This window comes from Bidens hawaiensis, unplaced genomic scaffold (genome assembly GCF_021521415.1).
Source record: "Bidens hawaiensis isolate Kalapana, Puna unplaced genomic scaffold, B.hawaiensis_p1.1 tig00026628_1, whole genome shotgun sequence".
NCBI classification, from domain to species: domain Eukaryota; kingdom Viridiplantae; phylum Streptophyta; class Magnoliopsida; order Asterales; family Asteraceae; genus Bidens; species Bidens hawaiensis.
Window position 1 is genome coordinate 1 of NW_027494286.1, and position 17596 is coordinate 17596.

Genomic DNA, 17596 nt, shown 5'->3' on the forward strand with positions numbered 1-17596 from the left:
TTTGCCAATTGGTTTGTTCCAATGAATTTGCCATTTTATAAAATCTTGAATTCGACCTCACACGTTGTTCAACTAACATAAATTACGGGACACAAACATCCTTCATATATTCTATTATCTATAATATATAATATATAATATATATGCATGATATTAAAAATATAATTGTGTAAAAAGCAAATAATCAATTTAAAATTGTGAGGATCAAATAGCTTATGACAACTTTTCTAAAATTATTTTTAATACATCATTATAAATAGATCATTTTATAGTTGCCAATATGCCATAAGATTTAATTTTTAAAAAAATTACAATCGGTAAAACAAATAGCTCTTGCTCAGTTATGGTTAAAATGTGTTAAGAATAATTTATTGTCCAGACTTCGAATGTTAAAACAAACTCGGCTATATGTTCGGAGGTTTCATATAATATGTTGACAACAAGTATATGCAAGAGAGACCCAAGTGTTTGGTACCCAAGATGACACTGAATACTTTATACTTTTTATGTTATAGAGTGTCAAGTGTTATCTTCTATGTGCAATATACGAAGAGTGACTTGCAAAATAAAAAACAAATCACTATTGTATTTTCAACTTTAAGATATGTATACGTCGCTAACTTCGAGATGCTATTTTGCCCGCCACGTGTTGTTGAATAATTCCTTCAGATAAAAATACCAATTAACCTCGTTACTGAGATAGCAGTATCTTTGTAAGTTATAAGAAGTGTAAGATTTGAATCCGGGTCTTCTCAATGAAGAGGTAACATAACTACTAACCAAACTAAATGTCTTGTATTTTTACATAGTACATTATTATTTATAGGGATCATTGTCTAGAACACCAGGATGTCAATGTCCATAATACAAACATAGTATAGAAAAAGAAAGTGAAGTGTGAGTTGACATAGGAATCCAAACGGTGGTCCACCCCAGTGTAAGCATGTGTGTGGAGAAAGAATAGACAGGAAACACAAAACACCATCACATTTATGCAATGTGTTATTGCCGTCAAAATCATTTTCATGTTTACATGTTAAAAGTAATTAGGAGTGTAAATGAGTCAATTTGAGCCATGCTCGAGCTTGAGTAGGCTTAAAACCGACTTATTTAATTTACAAAGAACTCGAGCTTGGCTAATGAATAATTTTCAAGCTCAAACTCAAGCTGGTCTCATTTACTATTTATTAATTAATAAATATTATATATTTATAACTATTTACGTATGTGTTTTTAATATATGTTTATGTATAACATAATATATATTTAGTTATTTATAAGTGATAGGTTTGAACCCGAATAAAAATAAAGGTTTGCCTAAGCTCATGATCTATGTTGAGGTTAATAATGGAAGCTAATGCTCATTTGTTAAACAAGCTTATTTTTTATGCTTGAGTTCGTTAAAGCTTGGTTCCATTCGAGCCCTAGAACAATTAATGTAATTCATAACTATTTATTTAGTATCTAAAATATTACCTTTTCTAATAAAAGTCAATGAGCTGTGGTGGAGTGTAAGACAGAGACTTAGTGTTTACCAGACAAGTATGTGACATTCACTAGTTAAATCATTGAACTGGAAAAGTTTTATCTCACAAGTGGGTCCCCACCCCCAATCCAAATGCGAGTGTATCCCAATATAATAACTTAGCCTACAACCTATTTGAAAGATCCGTTGGCCGTTTGAAAAATCAACTTTATGTGAAAGTATAAGGACTTGACTGCAATTTTGTATAACCTTTATTCAAAAAGAAAAATGAAAACCACAAAACGACAAAACTTTTCAGTTACAAAAGACCATATGGTATTCTCACTCATCAAATAAACCCCAATTTCCCTCTCAATCTACACACAATTGTTTTTTTTTTTCAAACGGTAACTTTCATTAAAAAGGCACAACTAGTAGGTTGCTAGAGGCTAAACCAAGAAAGTACATCTTAAAAAGAAAAATTACACCAATCATTCCAAGACAAAGATTTGAAAGACGATCTATTTTTTATCCAAAGATATGCCAAGGACTTGATGTTCTCTATTACTTTTAAGAGGTTAAACGAGCTCCTTGAAAAAATGACATCGTTCCTCGCCTTCCAAATACACCAACAAGCCATAACAATAATGCCTAGGAGAACCTTTTTCTTTTTGTAACACAACAGGGTCGTGGTGTGAAGATTGAGAAGGTCCCTAATAGAGTGAGCATAGATTGGAGGTGTCTGACACCAAGAGCTAATAGCATTCCAAATTGCCATTGCCAGGGGGCACGAAGTAAAAAGATGGCAGGAGGTCTCAACACCTTCACCACACAAATCACAGCCAATCGAACCAACATGTATGTTTCTAAAAGAAAGGGCCTCTTTAGTAGCTAGTCTATCCATTGTTGCCTTCCACATGAAAATATTTAATTTCTTTGGCACCCAATTGTTCCAAGGTAACACAAACGAGCCAGAATGACCATAGACTTTAAACAAGGTTGTCTTCATGGAAGCCACCGTGAACGTGCCCGAAGGGTCCCCAAGCCAAACCCAATTGTCTCTAACATCTGAAAGCTCAACCTGCCTTAAAAGATTGTTCAAATTTGTGAATTCAGCCGTTTCAATAACATTTAAGTTTCGTTTTTTCCACTTCCAAAACCACGGTTGGTTTTGCCCGTTAAAATATTCCGCAACCATCCTGTTCTTGTGACGTTCTATAGAAAACAGATTCGGGAACTGGAGTTTGAGCGGTTGTGGCGCGACCCAACAATCAACCCAAAACCGTATATTTTTCCCGTCTCCAATTTTACCTGTGATAAGATTGGATAGATTGATGTTAGAGGAAACAAGGTAATTTTCCAGCTTTGCAATGGCGTTCCACACTCTAGGGAGACGTTTGGAATGTGGCAAAACAGGCCAAGTTCGATTTGTTCCATGTATCGACAAAATAATTTTTCTCCAAAACGCATTTTGCTCGGTTTTAAACCTCCACCACCATTTCATAAGGAGGGCGGTATTTACATCCCGTAAAGGCGTGAGTCCCAAACCGCCGCTTCGATCGGAGTCGTAATTTTTCCCCAACTGACCCAACAAATTTTATTGTTCTCCGCATCGCCCCCCCAAAAAAACTTCCTGCGTTTAGCCTCCAGTTTGTAGATAATATTAACCGGGGCCTTATAAAGCGAGAAAAAGTATGTCGGCAGGGTCTCCATAACCGACTTCAACAACGTTAGGCGACCCCCGACCGACAAAGTAGAGGACTTCCATCTAGAAAGCCTGGTATTGAACGTATCCAAAATATCATCCCAATTTGAGATTCGGTTCGTATTAGCTCCTACCATGAGACCGAGATATTTGAACGACATCGAGGCAGAAGAACAACCAACAGAGTTGGCTGCGTCTGTAATATCCTGACGATCGACTTTTATACCAAATAAATTAGACTTGTTGAAATTGATTTTGAGCCCCGAGACCAAATAAAAACGCATTAACAAACGGCTCAAGTTCAGCACGTTATATTGAGACCACTTGCCAATAATAAGGGCGTCATCTGCGTAGAACAAATGGGATAGCAACGGCCCGTTGTTGGGAGTTTGAATACCATGAAAAATACCTTTTTCGCTGGCACACGATATCATACATGACAAAGCTTCCATTGCGATTATAAACAGAAAAGGGGAAAGGGGATCTCCTTGACGAATGCCTCTTGAAAATTGGAATTCAAAACTCGGCGACCCGTTGACCAACACCGACGACCGAGCCGAAGATAGGATACCCCTAACCCACGTGCGCCATTTGTCGGGAAAGTTCATTTGGGATAGGACCGAATCCAGGAAGTCCCAACTAAGGTGATCAAAAGCTTTCTCAAAGTCAATCTTGAAAATAAATGCTTTTTCTTTCTTCTTTTTTAGCCATGAACACACTTCATTAATAATCAACGGCCCATCTATTATGTTTCGATCTTTAACGTTGGCCGATTGGGTATCCGAAATCACAGAACCAATCACCGCTTTTAACCGATTCGCTAAAAGTTTGGAAATAATTTTATTCAAGGAACCGATTAAACTAATGGGGCGGAAATCATTGAAACCGTAAGGGTCGGACACTTTAGGGATTAAGGCAATAAACGAGGCACCACACCCTTGAGACAACTTCTCAGAAGAAGAAAAGAACATCACAGCATTGCAAATATCAGGACCAATAATCTCCCAGAACCGTTTGATAAATCTGAAGTTAAAACCGTCCAGACCCGGGGCACGGTCAACCCCGCAATCCCACACCGCCGCTTTGATCTCAGAAATGGTAAAAGGAGTGACCAAAGAGGAGGCGTTTGCATCCAAGAGTTTCTTGATATTATGACAATTTAAGAAAGGTCTGTTACGATCAGTTTCTTTGAAGAGCGAAGAGAAGAACTTTAGAGCTTCTCGTTTTACCAACTTCGGGTTGTTGCACCATTCGCCATTAACATACAGCCCATGAAATCGGTTTTCCAGATTCTTGGCGTTAATGATCCCATGAAAGTAGGCGGAATTGTCGTCTCCAAACGAGGCCCATTTAACCCGGGCTTTTTGTTTCGCGTCTTTTACCCGTTGCGAACCCAAATCTAAAAGTCGAGCCATACATTCTTCATGAACCCATTGATCTTCTTCGGATAAAGGAGAGGATTCTAAAGCTTCATCTAGGATAGACAACTCTTTAGAAAGACAAACATATAATTCCTCTTCTTTAACCTTCGTCTCACCAATCCATTTTTTAAGCACCTGTTTGAAAAGCTTCAGCTTTTCGATTAAGAACGAGTCAGGGTTCCCATTAAACTCGAAGGTTTCCGAGGCATTCTTGAGAATCATCTCAATATCCGGTTTATCAAGCCAAGAATCGAAGAACCTGAACGGGAGAGGGCCATAATCCGCCGGTTGAAACGCTAACACCAAAGGCGAGTGGTGCGAAAGATATCTCGGGAGAGCCGTTAAACAAGCACCCGACCAATTTTCTATGAAAGACAGGCACATAAGAAAACGGTCTAACTTACTAAGCTTTGCCCCTCTCTTTTTTGCACAAGTGAAACGTCTTCCTTTCATGGCAAATTCCGAGAGGTTAACATTGGAGATAAATTCATTGAAATCTCTTGCCTCAACGGAATTAAAAACTGAATTTTTTCTATCTTCCGGAGATCTAACTGCGTTGAAATCCCCAAAAACCACCCAAATTCCTAGTCTCAAACTCAAACAAGGAATTACCCCAAAAGGTCGCCAAATTTATACCGGTGATATCCGAAAATTGAGATTCTTGAAAACCGATTCTATGAATGCGTTTAATTTGTTGTATCCAACCGGGCTTAGAAGGATCGCCCATTCCTCTAATATTAAGTGATAAAAAATTCATTTGTTACCACCTGAGATTAGAGGACGCAGTCGATGGGCGTGATTTTGGAAGTCAACTCCAACAGCTTGACCAACCTCCATAGTGTACTGGCCTGCTTTTTTTCCTGAGTTTCTTCCCCCAAATTGGTTGTTGAAACCGTGTCCTGAAAATTAATCGAGTTAGATTCAATGAAAACCCGTCTTCAACCTCCATTTGTTGTGGTAATGGAAAAGGCCAGTTGCTATCAGTCATTTTTGAGCCATCTGCCTTCTCCCTTTTAATTTAGGCTTTCCTTTAATTTTAGGTGTTTTGACTGTTTTCTAGTTCTCTGAACGTTGACCCTAAGAATTTAAACGAAATGGATCCTCCAAATCTTCATAAGGCCCTAGAGAGAGGACGTTTTCTTGACCCAGGCCCAATTGAACTAGACAGCCCTAACAGAGATAGGTATGTTACCGTTTGAACAGTCCTTTTGCCTCGGAAAGTTGTGCCCTGCCGTCGCGTGTTCCCTAGGCTCCATAACAATATCCAAGGGATGGTCTGAAACAACCGTTGGACTGATAACCGATGGCCTCCAATTTCTTTGTATATCTTCCTTTGTGCTTCTTCCATCCATGTTGGTAGGTGCCGTGGTTGTCTTCAAATCTTGTTGAAATATCCGATTCGGCGTCCTTCTCTCTCCAAACATCATCTACACACAATTGTTCAATTCACAATTTCACACATTCATTCTATATAATAATATTATTATTATTATTATTATTCTCTTTTGGTGTTGTTTGATATTTGTTTTGTGATAGAAAATGGAAGACGCATTGAAGAAGGTTTACGCGGAGATAATATTGAATACATCGAAAGAGGCAGCTGCTCGAGTAATGGTTTCGGAGCGTAAAGCTCTTCGCATTCATCACGATTTGCGAAACACGAAAGACGAGGCGGTTCGGATGCTCAAACGGATGATCGATGTGAAGGTATTAGATTTGGAAATCAATTTGTTGTTTAGGATTGGATGAGTGTTACTAAATGATTGATATGTTAGGTTAAATTAGATGTTTCTTCGGGATAAACGGATGATTGATGTGAAGGTATTGAGTTCTGTTTAGATTTGGAAGTAAATTTGTTGTTTGTGATTAGTGATTAATATGGATTTGGTGATTTTAAGTGAATGATAGTAAAATTAGGTTAAATTAGATGTTTCTGTTTCATTTCAAGTAGGTAACAAGTGTTGTAGAACTCGCTAGGCGCTAACTAGCGATTAATCGGGTTGGAGTTTGTATGTAGTTTTTGAAAGTATACAAATATATACAATTTTCAATTTTGACCAAGTTTGACCAAAAAACGATTAATTGATGGGGTAGGACTAGCGATTAATCGGTGCCTAGTCATGATTTTCACAACCACGGGTAACAAAGTCTAGAAACTGTTTGTTCGGTTTTGCTTTTTTAGGTTTCGGTTTTTGGTTTTGTTGGACGAGTTTTACTAAATGATAGCTATATTAGGTTAAATTAGATGTTTCAGTTTCATTATAAGTAGGTAACGGAATCTAGAAACTGTTTGTTTGGTTTTGGACTCAAACCGAACCAAAACCGAGATTTTGGTTCTTGAGTTTTAAAATTTTGGGGTTTTTAGGTTTTGGTTTTGTTGGGGGTTTCTGTTTCATTTCAAGTAGGTAACAAGTGATGTAGAACTTGCTAGGCACTAGTCAGGCGGAATGGTAGGGACTAGCGATTAATCGGGATTAATTGGATTGGATTTTATATATAGTTTTTAAAATATACAAATATATACCAAATTTTATATATAAAATTTTCAATTGTGACCGAGTTTGACCAAATAACGATTAATCTGCAACTAATCGGTTGGTTAGGGATTAGCGATTAATCGGAGCCTATTCGGGATTTTTACAACCATGGGTAACAAAATCTAGAAACTGTTTGTTCGGTTTTGGACTCAAACCGAATCAAAACCGAAATTTTGGTTTTTTAGCTTTTAAAACCCGTTCGGTTTTGGTTTTTTAGGTTTTGGTTTTTGGTTTTGTTGGATGAGCTTTACTAAATGATAGCTATATTAGATTAAATTAGATGTTTCTGTTTCATTTTAAGTAGGTAACAGAATCTAGAAGTTGCTTATTTGGTTTTCGACTAAAACCAAACCAAAACCGAAATTTTGGTTTTTGAGTTTTTAAAACACGTTTGGTTTTAGTTTTTTAGGTTTCGCCGTTTCGGTTTTGTTGAATGATTTTTACTAATTGATAGCTATATCAGGTTAAATTAGGTGTTTCTGTTTAATTACAGGTAGGTAACAGAATCTAGTAACTCTCCATGATGTATTTGGTTAGAATTAGGTCAGGACTTGCTTTATATAGACGCTTAAGTACAGTGTGATTTATATATGTTAGGTTTGTGGATGCTGTTCTTGGTTTGGGCCCAGCTTGTTGGATTTTATGTTTCTTGTTGACTAAGTTTGTAACCCTAGACGGTCTTCATTTATAATCACAGTAGTAGAAAGCAATAATAATATATCCTAGTGGCAACCCGTGGGCGTAGGTCAGCTTTGACCGAACCATGAAAATTCTCGTGCTCTTACTTTTCTGCAGTTTGTTTTTGTGTGTGTTTGCATTGATTTATATTTTAAAGATATTCTATGGGGGGCAAAATTATTGTTATCTGTGTATTCGACTTCTCTTTCGATTACTAATTTACTATGATGTTCAGCATTATCTGAGAAACATCAAGAACTCTGTAATCATTGTTTTGAGGGCGTTACTGTATCTCTAATGTTTGTCTCATACTGTGAATAGAGCATGCCTACAACTTGCAAACACGTGTTGCATACCAGATTGTGATAGTTCTAGTAGGTTGGTTATGCATGTTTTGAATCTAATTTTTCTACTATATATATTATCGGATTATCCATTGTTACTTCCATTTGAACTCATCCTATATTGAATCTATTCAAACTTTTCATCTTTATAGTCATTTTTTGCTTTAAACATGTTTAAGTCTGCAAGGTATTTTAGTTCATCTTTACAAAGTCGTATTCATGAATGAAAGTTCTCATTGTAGGATTGAGAAACAACTTTTTTTTTCCTTTTTCTGTTTTGAATTTTATAAAGGCACTGAATTCGGCTCTGATCTTGGCTGCAGAAGCTCTCCATGCCTTTAGATCGGTTGCTACTTATATATGACAAGAACAACTTTTGAAATTGAAACCCTAGGCAGTTTTAACTTGTTCTTCCTACCTTAAGTTTCGGGACTTTCTTGAGTTGGACTTTGTGTTGGTAATTCCCATCCAAAAGGCCCACTCACACGTCGGTGAGTTGGGAGGTGGTGGGCCCGTGTAATTCATTATTAACTAGCTTGAGACCCGTGTACTACACGGGTAACTGATGAAAAATAATATTTAATAATTAAGCGAAGTACAAAAAACAATAAACTTATCATACGTTGTTAAAAGCCAAACGTTTGTATAAGTATTTATTTAGTTTTTTGTCCTTCAAGTTAGTATTTAATAACAAATAAATGGTAGTTAATGATTTTAGGGATTTAGTTGGTGTTAAATTGTGAGGATTAGTGTGGGAGTGACAAGTGACAAAACATTGTAGGTTTTTATTAGAGAATATAGATATAGATGTTAATGGGTTTAAGGGGTGCAACTGGGGTTTTATTAGTTGTCTTGTTCACCAAGTTTGGGCGAGTCTATAATATGTATATATGTTTACCAAGTTAGGGCTTCATATGAGAGTTATAAGAGAGACACGAGATATGTGTAATCAGTGATATTTCTTTGATAATAATATTGGGAGTTATCCAGTATATACATTTGTGTGTGTTTACGTTTCGTGTTTATTGCCCATGATGCAATAGTTACAAATATGTTTCATGGAATAAACAGATGATTGAAAGTTGAAACAACAAAGCTTAATAGAACAAACTGTGCTTACATATAGTGAACTAACACTAACCTAATAATCTTACACTAAAAAATATCATCTATAACAATAAATAATATATGGCCGGTTTTTACTGACACAAAACCGTCTGACTTTTCTTGATTCAGACAACTGAAGCAGAGTCGACAGCCCTGAGTCAGCAAAAACGAATCAAAGAGCTGGATGAACGGCTTAATGAAACAGAAAGTGTGATAATGGATCTTAGAGCAGAAATAAGGAAAGCACATGAACGATTGGAGGTAATGAAGAACAGCCACATGCAACAATCAGACGAGCCACCAAAAAACGAGCACACACATCAAGAGAATACAAATGTTAATCCAGCCAAAGAGATTACAAAATCTGAGTTATACAGAAACGGATATACTCACAGAATCCGTGCACTTGAGACGAATACGGTGGATGAGAAAAAGATTTCTGAAGAAAAGGAATTAATCATCAATATGGATGAAACAAAACGTGCACCGAACAAAGATGCAAAGAACATTAATGGGTCAGAATCAAACCACAAACTTTCTCGGTTTGGTCATGAGAAGTTGAATTTAAAAAAGAAATCTTGTGGAAGCGATGAAAACAATGCGTGTGCTCTTCGAAGAAGTGTTAGAAGAAGGAAACCTAGGTGTTGGGATGAAATATCTTCGTTATTTAAGTCGCGTGATTCGCTTTCTCTCTGCAAGGATAATAACAATGGTATGCAAAATGAAGAAACTAAGGATAATGATAACAACAGCCGTATGAAGTATACGTTTAGCAGGAGGCAGAAGAAGGCTTGTTCTTTGATCAGTTTGACCGGTCAAATGCGAGAGAAACCAAGTTACAACCTTGAAAATGAGAAGTCAACTCTGAATATTGATGATTCGCATAGTGATAACCAAAACATAATTGATGTTGCTTGCCAGGTTAGTTTCTCTGTACCAAAATTATTTCCTACGTTATATACTTATATACGTCAAAATGTATACAAAAAAATCAAAAACGAGGGGGGCCGGGCTCAAATTTTCGGTCGAAAACGGCTAAATTTACACTGCGTATAAATTTTTTTGATCGAAAACGGGTAAATTTACACTACTGCGCAAAAAACAGGGGAGGCGGGGGCCACCCCCGGACCCTAAGTAAACTTCGCCTCTGAGTGCATTAGCCGTTGAAACTTGAATGCATATACAATATATGTATAAATATGATGCATGGGAAGATTTCATAAGAAACTAAAAGATACGAGAAAACTATTACCAACTAATCATTTTTTTTAAATTTTTTATAATTTCTTTTAATTAGAAGGTTAGAAATGTAAAAAAGTTAAAAGTTTAAAAAAATACATGTAGCTCACAGAAGTACATATATGTAACTTTGTGAGCTACATACATATTTTTTTATTTTACTTTTTATAATTTTTTACATTTCTAACCTTATAATTAAATGAAGTGAAAAATAAATTTAAAAAATTATTATTTGATAATGGTTTTTTCTCTGTAGACAAATACATTATACTTTCTAATATTGCAGTCAGTCAGTCACTAGTCCATATGTGTATACATTGGTGTTTACTTGTATTCACCGGTGAATACAGCTTACTTGCACATTAATTACGAAAACGCCACCACGTGATTATTTTTCTTTTACGGTCAAAAGCTGGTTATTAATTCTGAGTTTCTTTATAGTGATCTTCATTAGAAAATGTGTGTGTAATAGGCTCAACTAATGGGGGCAGTGGCGTAGCTTAGTTGGGGCCAGGGTGGCCCCAGCCCCTCCGTTTTTTCGCTCGGTGGTGTAAGTCTATCCTTTTTCGGGCGAAAATCTTTATACATGGTGTAAATTTACCCATTTCCGACCGAAATTTTGAGCCCGGCCCCTGCCGTTTTTCGCTCAGTAGTGTAAATTTATCCATTTTTAGCCAAAAAAAATTTACACATAATGTAAATTTACCCGTTTCCGGCCGAAAATTTGAGCTCGGCCCTCCGTTTTTTTGGCTCGGTAGTGTAAATGTATCCTTTTTCTGCCGAAAATTTTTATACAGTGTAAATTTACCCGTTTCCAACTGAAATTTTGAGCCCGCCCCCATTTTTAGCCAAAAAAAATTTACCCATAATGTAAATTTACCCGTTTCCGGCCGAAAATTTGAGCTCGGCCCTCCGTTTTTTTGTCTCGGTAGTGTAAATGTATCCTTTTTCTGCCGAAAATTTTTATACAGTGTAAATTTACCCGTTTCCAACTGAAATTTTGAGCCCGCCCCCCTCTAGTTTATGAATTTTTAAAACATATTGAGTCCGCCTCCCTCGACATGTATGTCCAAGCTTCGCCACTGCCCGGGGGGGGGGGTAGGAATTGATGATACGACACGGAAGTAAACAGGTATTGGGTCGGTAAATATAACTCATTTACCCGAACATGACATGTTTAATAAATGGATTAACCTGAGCACGGCTTGTTTAATGGATGAGTTTACCTATTAATCCGTTTAAGGGCTTTTAAAAGGTATCCTTATACTTTACTCAACGGTTTCCAATACATAAAACAAAGAAGAAAAAGAAAGTTTTGCACTTCGCCTAGAAAGTTAAGGGGTAGCCCGGACAACCCAACAGAGGCGTTCATAAATCCACACATGATTGAGGTGTAGGAAGTAGGAAATAGGAATAATCTAAAGAGCAATAATGAGTTATTTGTATGGCTCAAAGTGATACCCCATCCTCCTGTTGATGGTGCATGTACAAGCAATGGCAACTCAAGAAAGTAAAAGGAAATCCAACAAATGCACAATTCAGTGATGTCCATTCTAAAAATCTCAGCTTGAAATTAAGACATGCACTATATATATTTATATATCATGACTACTTTGAATTGAAGGAAATACTAAATGGTTGTATTTCAAGGCAATTAAAATTTTTTATAGTATATATTTTAAACTGGTCAAGCGGAGCCACTTTCTTCTGTTTGAGCGGTTTCAGAAGGTTTCGATGGCGTCAAAATTTTTAAAGCATATCTATACAAGGGGTGTTCTTCAAGTTTGGTTTTTGGATTTCATGTTTTTCAGGTTAGGTAACCTTTGAGCTTCAAAGTTTTTATTTTAGACCCAAAACTCAATTAAAATATCTGATAGAGGATATTAGGTTTATAGTATGGATAAATATCTTTTTGACTAGCTTTAGTGAAAATAAAAGAAACTTACTATTATTTTAATACTTTTTCAAATTTATGTAACTATTTTAAGAGTACTCCACTTTTTCAACCAACTTCCCCATTTTGGCCCTCTCCTATATGTGATCACTTTCATTCTTTTTTCTTCTTATTATAATAGTTTTATTAGTGTCTGTTTAACTTTTTCTTTTTGAAGTATTATTCAAAGCATTAATGATTAGTTTCTAAATGTGAGCGTACATTTATGAACAGATTTCTATTGAAAATGGGTATATTATTCCTTATAATAAGTTCTAAAAACATTAAGGGGGTGTTTGGTACAGAGAATGGAATTGTAGAGAAATAGAATAGAGAAATGGAATTGCAGAGAAAGGGAATTGGTCTGGAGAATGAGAATTGACTGTTCTGTTTGGTAGTACAGATATTTCAATAGAGAAATATAGCTGAGAATCATTTCTCTTGTTTGGTACATAGAAAATAAACAGATAATTATATCAACTTTATCATTAGCACAAGTATTTTTTTCATAACAAATATTTATTAAAAAATAAAAAACATATAAAAAGATGCATAAATTCCAACCAAAATATGCATTGATCAAACCAATTCACATACAAAACATAGTTTTTAAGCAAAAAACATCAACCATAGTTAAAACCAATTCACATACAAAACATAATTTTCTCTTCTATTGTCAACGCAAGAAAAGAACGTCCTAGATCCACATCTTTACTAAACTCACCCTCTCCTTTCTTCTTTTTCTTCTCGACCTTCTTTCCAAAGTACTTGTCATCAAACTTTTCCACATTTACCCCTGAAATATCAACCTTTGTTGATGTGGCGATAACGTATAATTGGTTCACTCGCCTCAAAGGAACACCATCGATCTTAAAAGGGCCTGAAATGAAGAATGTATATCAATGATTGCAAAATAATGAAGGAAAACAAATAAAAACAAACACATAGAAAATAAAGTGTCACAATTATTGAAATAATCAACAAAATGCAATGAAACTGTAAAAAGATACTAATTCTCAGATTTGACATGTACTTTTGTTATAATGAATAAGCATTTGAGTGCATCTTGAAGCCTACTAACAATAAATAAACCCAAACAAGACTTGAACACTGTCCTTTAAAACCTTTAAACCACTTATCAAAACAAGCCAAACAGGTTGGTGAGCTGCAATCATGTAAAAAAATGGAATAGCAGGTCACAAAAAATGGGTTAAACATGTAAAAAAATTGGCAGATTAATCTTGTCAAGTATATATTTAATCCTACTTTAAAAATGTTAATCTAAACATACTTATCATCATGTTGTGCTTGTTTCATGTTTAGGGTGGTGTTAGATTTTGCTACCACTAATCAAAAAAGCATGAAGCAGAATTGCAAACATTTAAACAAAACAAGTAAAAGCATTTGCAGACATCATAAAGAATAATAAAAGCATTCAAACATGCAAATACAGAAATGATAAGCAAATGTTTTTCATCAAAATACACAGAAAAACATATTACCTATACAGCAACAATCCAGAAGTGAGCTGTTTCAAGAAAACAACCCTCTTTCTCTTGAATCTCCCAGCCAAAATAATCAAAACAGTTCCAGGAGTAATGCTAGCCCTAAAGCCAACCAACAAAACAATCAAAAACTAAAATAATACGTGAATCAAATCGGAGCAGCAGCAACCGGAGCAGCAGCAACAGCTTGCTTCTCGTGTTTAGGGAAAGCACCTCCGTTCTTCGCCTTAATAGCCCAAAGCCCCCTTTTGTGGTACATTTTGGACCGTGAGTATTTCCCCACACCTCTGATCAAATCAGGGTTCCTGCTCACATGTGGCTTCCTGCCCTTCGGTGCCATCGTTTCTACATTCAAAATGCATATAAATGGTGATTCAAAGTAGCGTTGAGATTTGTATCATACGAAAAATACCCATACCAAAAGTGAGTCTAACTGTGTAACCTAATACCAAATACCATATTAATTTTTTATTCGGTATCGATACCATAAAAAATGGATACCGAAAACAAGTAAAACCTTATAACGAATACCATACGGATTATTTCAGTTCGGTACAAATCAATACCATAGAAAAGACCGAAACCAGAAACAAGTGAAACCTCATACCTAAAGCCATACAAATATTTTCATACCGGTACCGATTTAGTTCGGACTATACATACAAAAATGCTCTTCCCTAATTTAATGTTTAAACCTAACGCTAGTGATTCTCAGCTCAAACTACATCAAATCACAAATTCGTAACAAACGTATAAGGATTTGAACCACAACATCATATCGGCAAAATATTCACCTATTAAAAGTCAAAACCCTAGAAATCAAAATCAAATGGTTGCAAACTTGAATTGAAAATATATTACAGATTATGGATAGTTTGAATCCGTTGAAGATAAAGCAATCGTTACCAGTGGTTTTGTTGGTCCGGTGAAACGCGGCAAGCTCAGATGGCAGGGAGAGGCGTGAGGCTGAGAAATGAAACCTAGAAATCCAATTCTTCGCTTTTTTTAGAGAAACAAAATCAGAGAAATGGAAATGGTTTATTTCCATTTCTCACCTCTTTCTTTCATAAACAAACAAGAGAATTATTTCCAATTCCATTTCTCACCCCTCAATTCCCTCTACCAAACACCCCCTAATAGTTTTTATGCCTCTTTAGTAGTTATAATGTTCTTGTAATATGGTGTAGTGATAGGAAGCTTGGGTTTTTCAATGGATGCTCAGGTTCAATTCCCACTTATAACACTTTGGGGAGGACATAGGTGACTCAATAAAGAAAGACAAGGATCTTTGTGATCTCCGGTTCGATCATGAGGGTGTCCGAGTTTTACCACCAGCGCGTCTTCGGGCAGGTGCATTTTCCCCGAAACTGGAGATAACTTGGAGGCGCTTAAGGGCTCCGTACGGCTGGCTTGGGCCAACTAGCGGTGGTCTTCTTATACCGGGTCACCCCATACGGAGTACCTAGGGCCTAGGCAATTTTCTGTTTGTTGGTTGTTCGAAAAATAAGTAGTTATTTTTTTTGAACGACCAACTAAGTAACGCCGGGTACTTCGTACGCGGCTCCCATTGGCTAAAGGTAGCCCGAGCCAGCCACTAGTCCGGACGAACGGAGCCCCTAGCAGTCCACCTATTGAGGGATTCACCGGATAAAACCCGACCCTCACGCCCGCAAAACGGCACGACAGCGAGGAGCCGGTAAAACCGGGTGAGATCAGGACTCGAACTCTGACAAGCCAGGGTCATCCCTCGTATCTCCCATATAAATTGGTGATATTGAGGTTTGAACCCCCTACCTCTCACTTATAATTATAAAGTGAGTGCTCTACCATTGAGCCACAACCAACTTATGAAAAATAAGTAGTTATAATTATCATTAGTTAATTATGGCTTAATTCTAAAAAGTGTTATTTTATGTAATAGTTGTATTATTTATGAGGAAACATCTCCTAATTTGAAAAGAAAAACAAATACATATACAATAATTATTATTATTTTCTTAATCAATCACATAAGAAAATAAGAAGTTTCACTCAGATGCCTGAAATAAAGTGATCTTTACAAAGAATAATAATAATATATAGGAAAGCATGGAATCAACATTGATAATCATATTGCATATATTCTAGAGGTTTAGTATTTTTGTCGATATTTTATTCATATGATAAAATAAGAACTATTCAATTCCTTTCTAATGGATATTGTTAAAGCTCAATTAACACTAAAGTTCCCTAAAGAATATAATGTTTAAAAGTATGTTTCATGATTAAGAACAACTAAAGCATATTAAAAAATTACCAAGAAAATATTCTTTGATTAAATTATTAAAAGAGGACAAAAATGAATTTTTGTTCCCATACAATTTGTATATGAGATGTGAGTCTAGTATTTTAAAAGTTTGTGACCTAAGAAATATACCTCAAAAAGCGTTGAATATGTCAAAAAAAAAACGTCGCTAACTAGTTAGTATGAATACTGGGAGCTCTCTACTATGTACTATATGCTCCCAAAAGGAGTCCAAAATCCACCTTGTGACAAATAATGCATATATCATAAACAAGAAATATAGAAATCACGGGGCAATGCCTAAGGTTGATAAGATGCTCCACCGACAACATATGTTGGCCTAGCCCATCTGTAATAATATCCACAAGAAATCTCATTCAACTAACCTTAGTAATAGACACATGTTATTATGGAGAACCCAAACAAATTATCAATTATGTATCTCATGATAACTAAGTATATGTGTCCAAAATTCGTGAAAATTACCTTTAAATTAAATTTCTAACATAAAGATGTCGCGAAGATTCTTGGTATTCATTTATGTAAAAATTTGTCTCGTTGGTTATACCCGACCGTATAGAATTTTCTCTAAACTTGTTGGGAAGATGTATCTTATGTCATATGTAAGCATTGTAATGGAATCACTTGATTAGTTTTCAAAATATGTAAGTGGTCTTGTATTCATAGTGGCAATGATATGATTTTATGATGTTTCATAAAGCAAACAATTGCAACTAGCTATTACCCATGAAGGTATTGTCAATACAAGTAGACCGTGTGATTTTTCCTTTTTGAAAATGGGACATTGATGGAACTTAATGAGGATAACATAACATTTATTACCCAACATTCCAACAACATAAAGAATGATGTATGGTAACTAACTTTTGTATAATAAAATTATAAATTCAGTTTGAAAAATCAATGGGTTGGAGCCACAAGACTGTCATCGGTTTACATGGAGGCACCAGTTCACGTCACGTCATTCAAAAATTTCTTTTGCTTTATGCTTTATATATGTATATTTTTTGTTTTGCTTCTGGTGCTGTAATCAAGGTTACAAAAGTCGCCAAGTGGACCCTAGGCGGCCGACATGGGAGTTGAGTGTACTCGGAGTACTCAGAATAGTAAATATAAAGAAAATTAATTTTTGGATATTGTATATATGCAAATATCATACGTATACTAATATTTATAACAAAATAAGTGAATATCAATATAAATAAGAGAAATACATTTTTAAATATTAAATTATTCAAAAATTTGTTAATCATTAACTAAAAAAAGTGAGATTCTTTTTTTAATATTATAGAAATATGAATTATGTTTTATTTTTTATGTCAAAATCGGCCCAAGTTTACAGACTAAATGCGATTCT

At 35.6% G+C, this 17596-nt stretch overlaps 2 protein-coding genes and 1 pseudogene across 2 annotated transcripts; 1 reads left to right on the forward strand and 2 right to left on the reverse strand.

The window, feature by feature from the left end:
- Positions 1 to 2126: 2126 nt before the first annotated feature.
- LOC143573753 (uncharacterized) lies at positions 2127 to 2663 on the reverse strand (the record flags this gene model as incomplete). Its single annotated transcript, XM_077058551.1, has 1 exon — positions 2127 to 2663. A coding segment is annotated over exon 1 (537 nt), but the record flags the coding sequence as incomplete, so codon positions are not given.
- A 3467-nt stretch (positions 2664 to 6130) lies between these two features.
- Positions 6131 to 12708, forward strand: LOC143573749 (uncharacterized). The gene is made up of 3 exons (XM_077058547.1): positions 6131 to 6298; positions 9387 to 10190; positions 12664 to 12708. Exons 1-3 carry the CDS (start codon positions 6131 to 6133, stop codon positions 12706 to 12708), a joined length of 1017 nt encoding a protein of 338 aa, XP_076914662.1.
- Positions 12709 to 13073: 365 nt separating this feature from the next.
- On the reverse strand, positions 13074 to 14878 carry LOC143573750 (large ribosomal subunit protein eL6 pseudogene; annotated as a pseudogene).
- Between the last annotated feature and the right edge of the window lie 2718 nt (positions 14879 to 17596).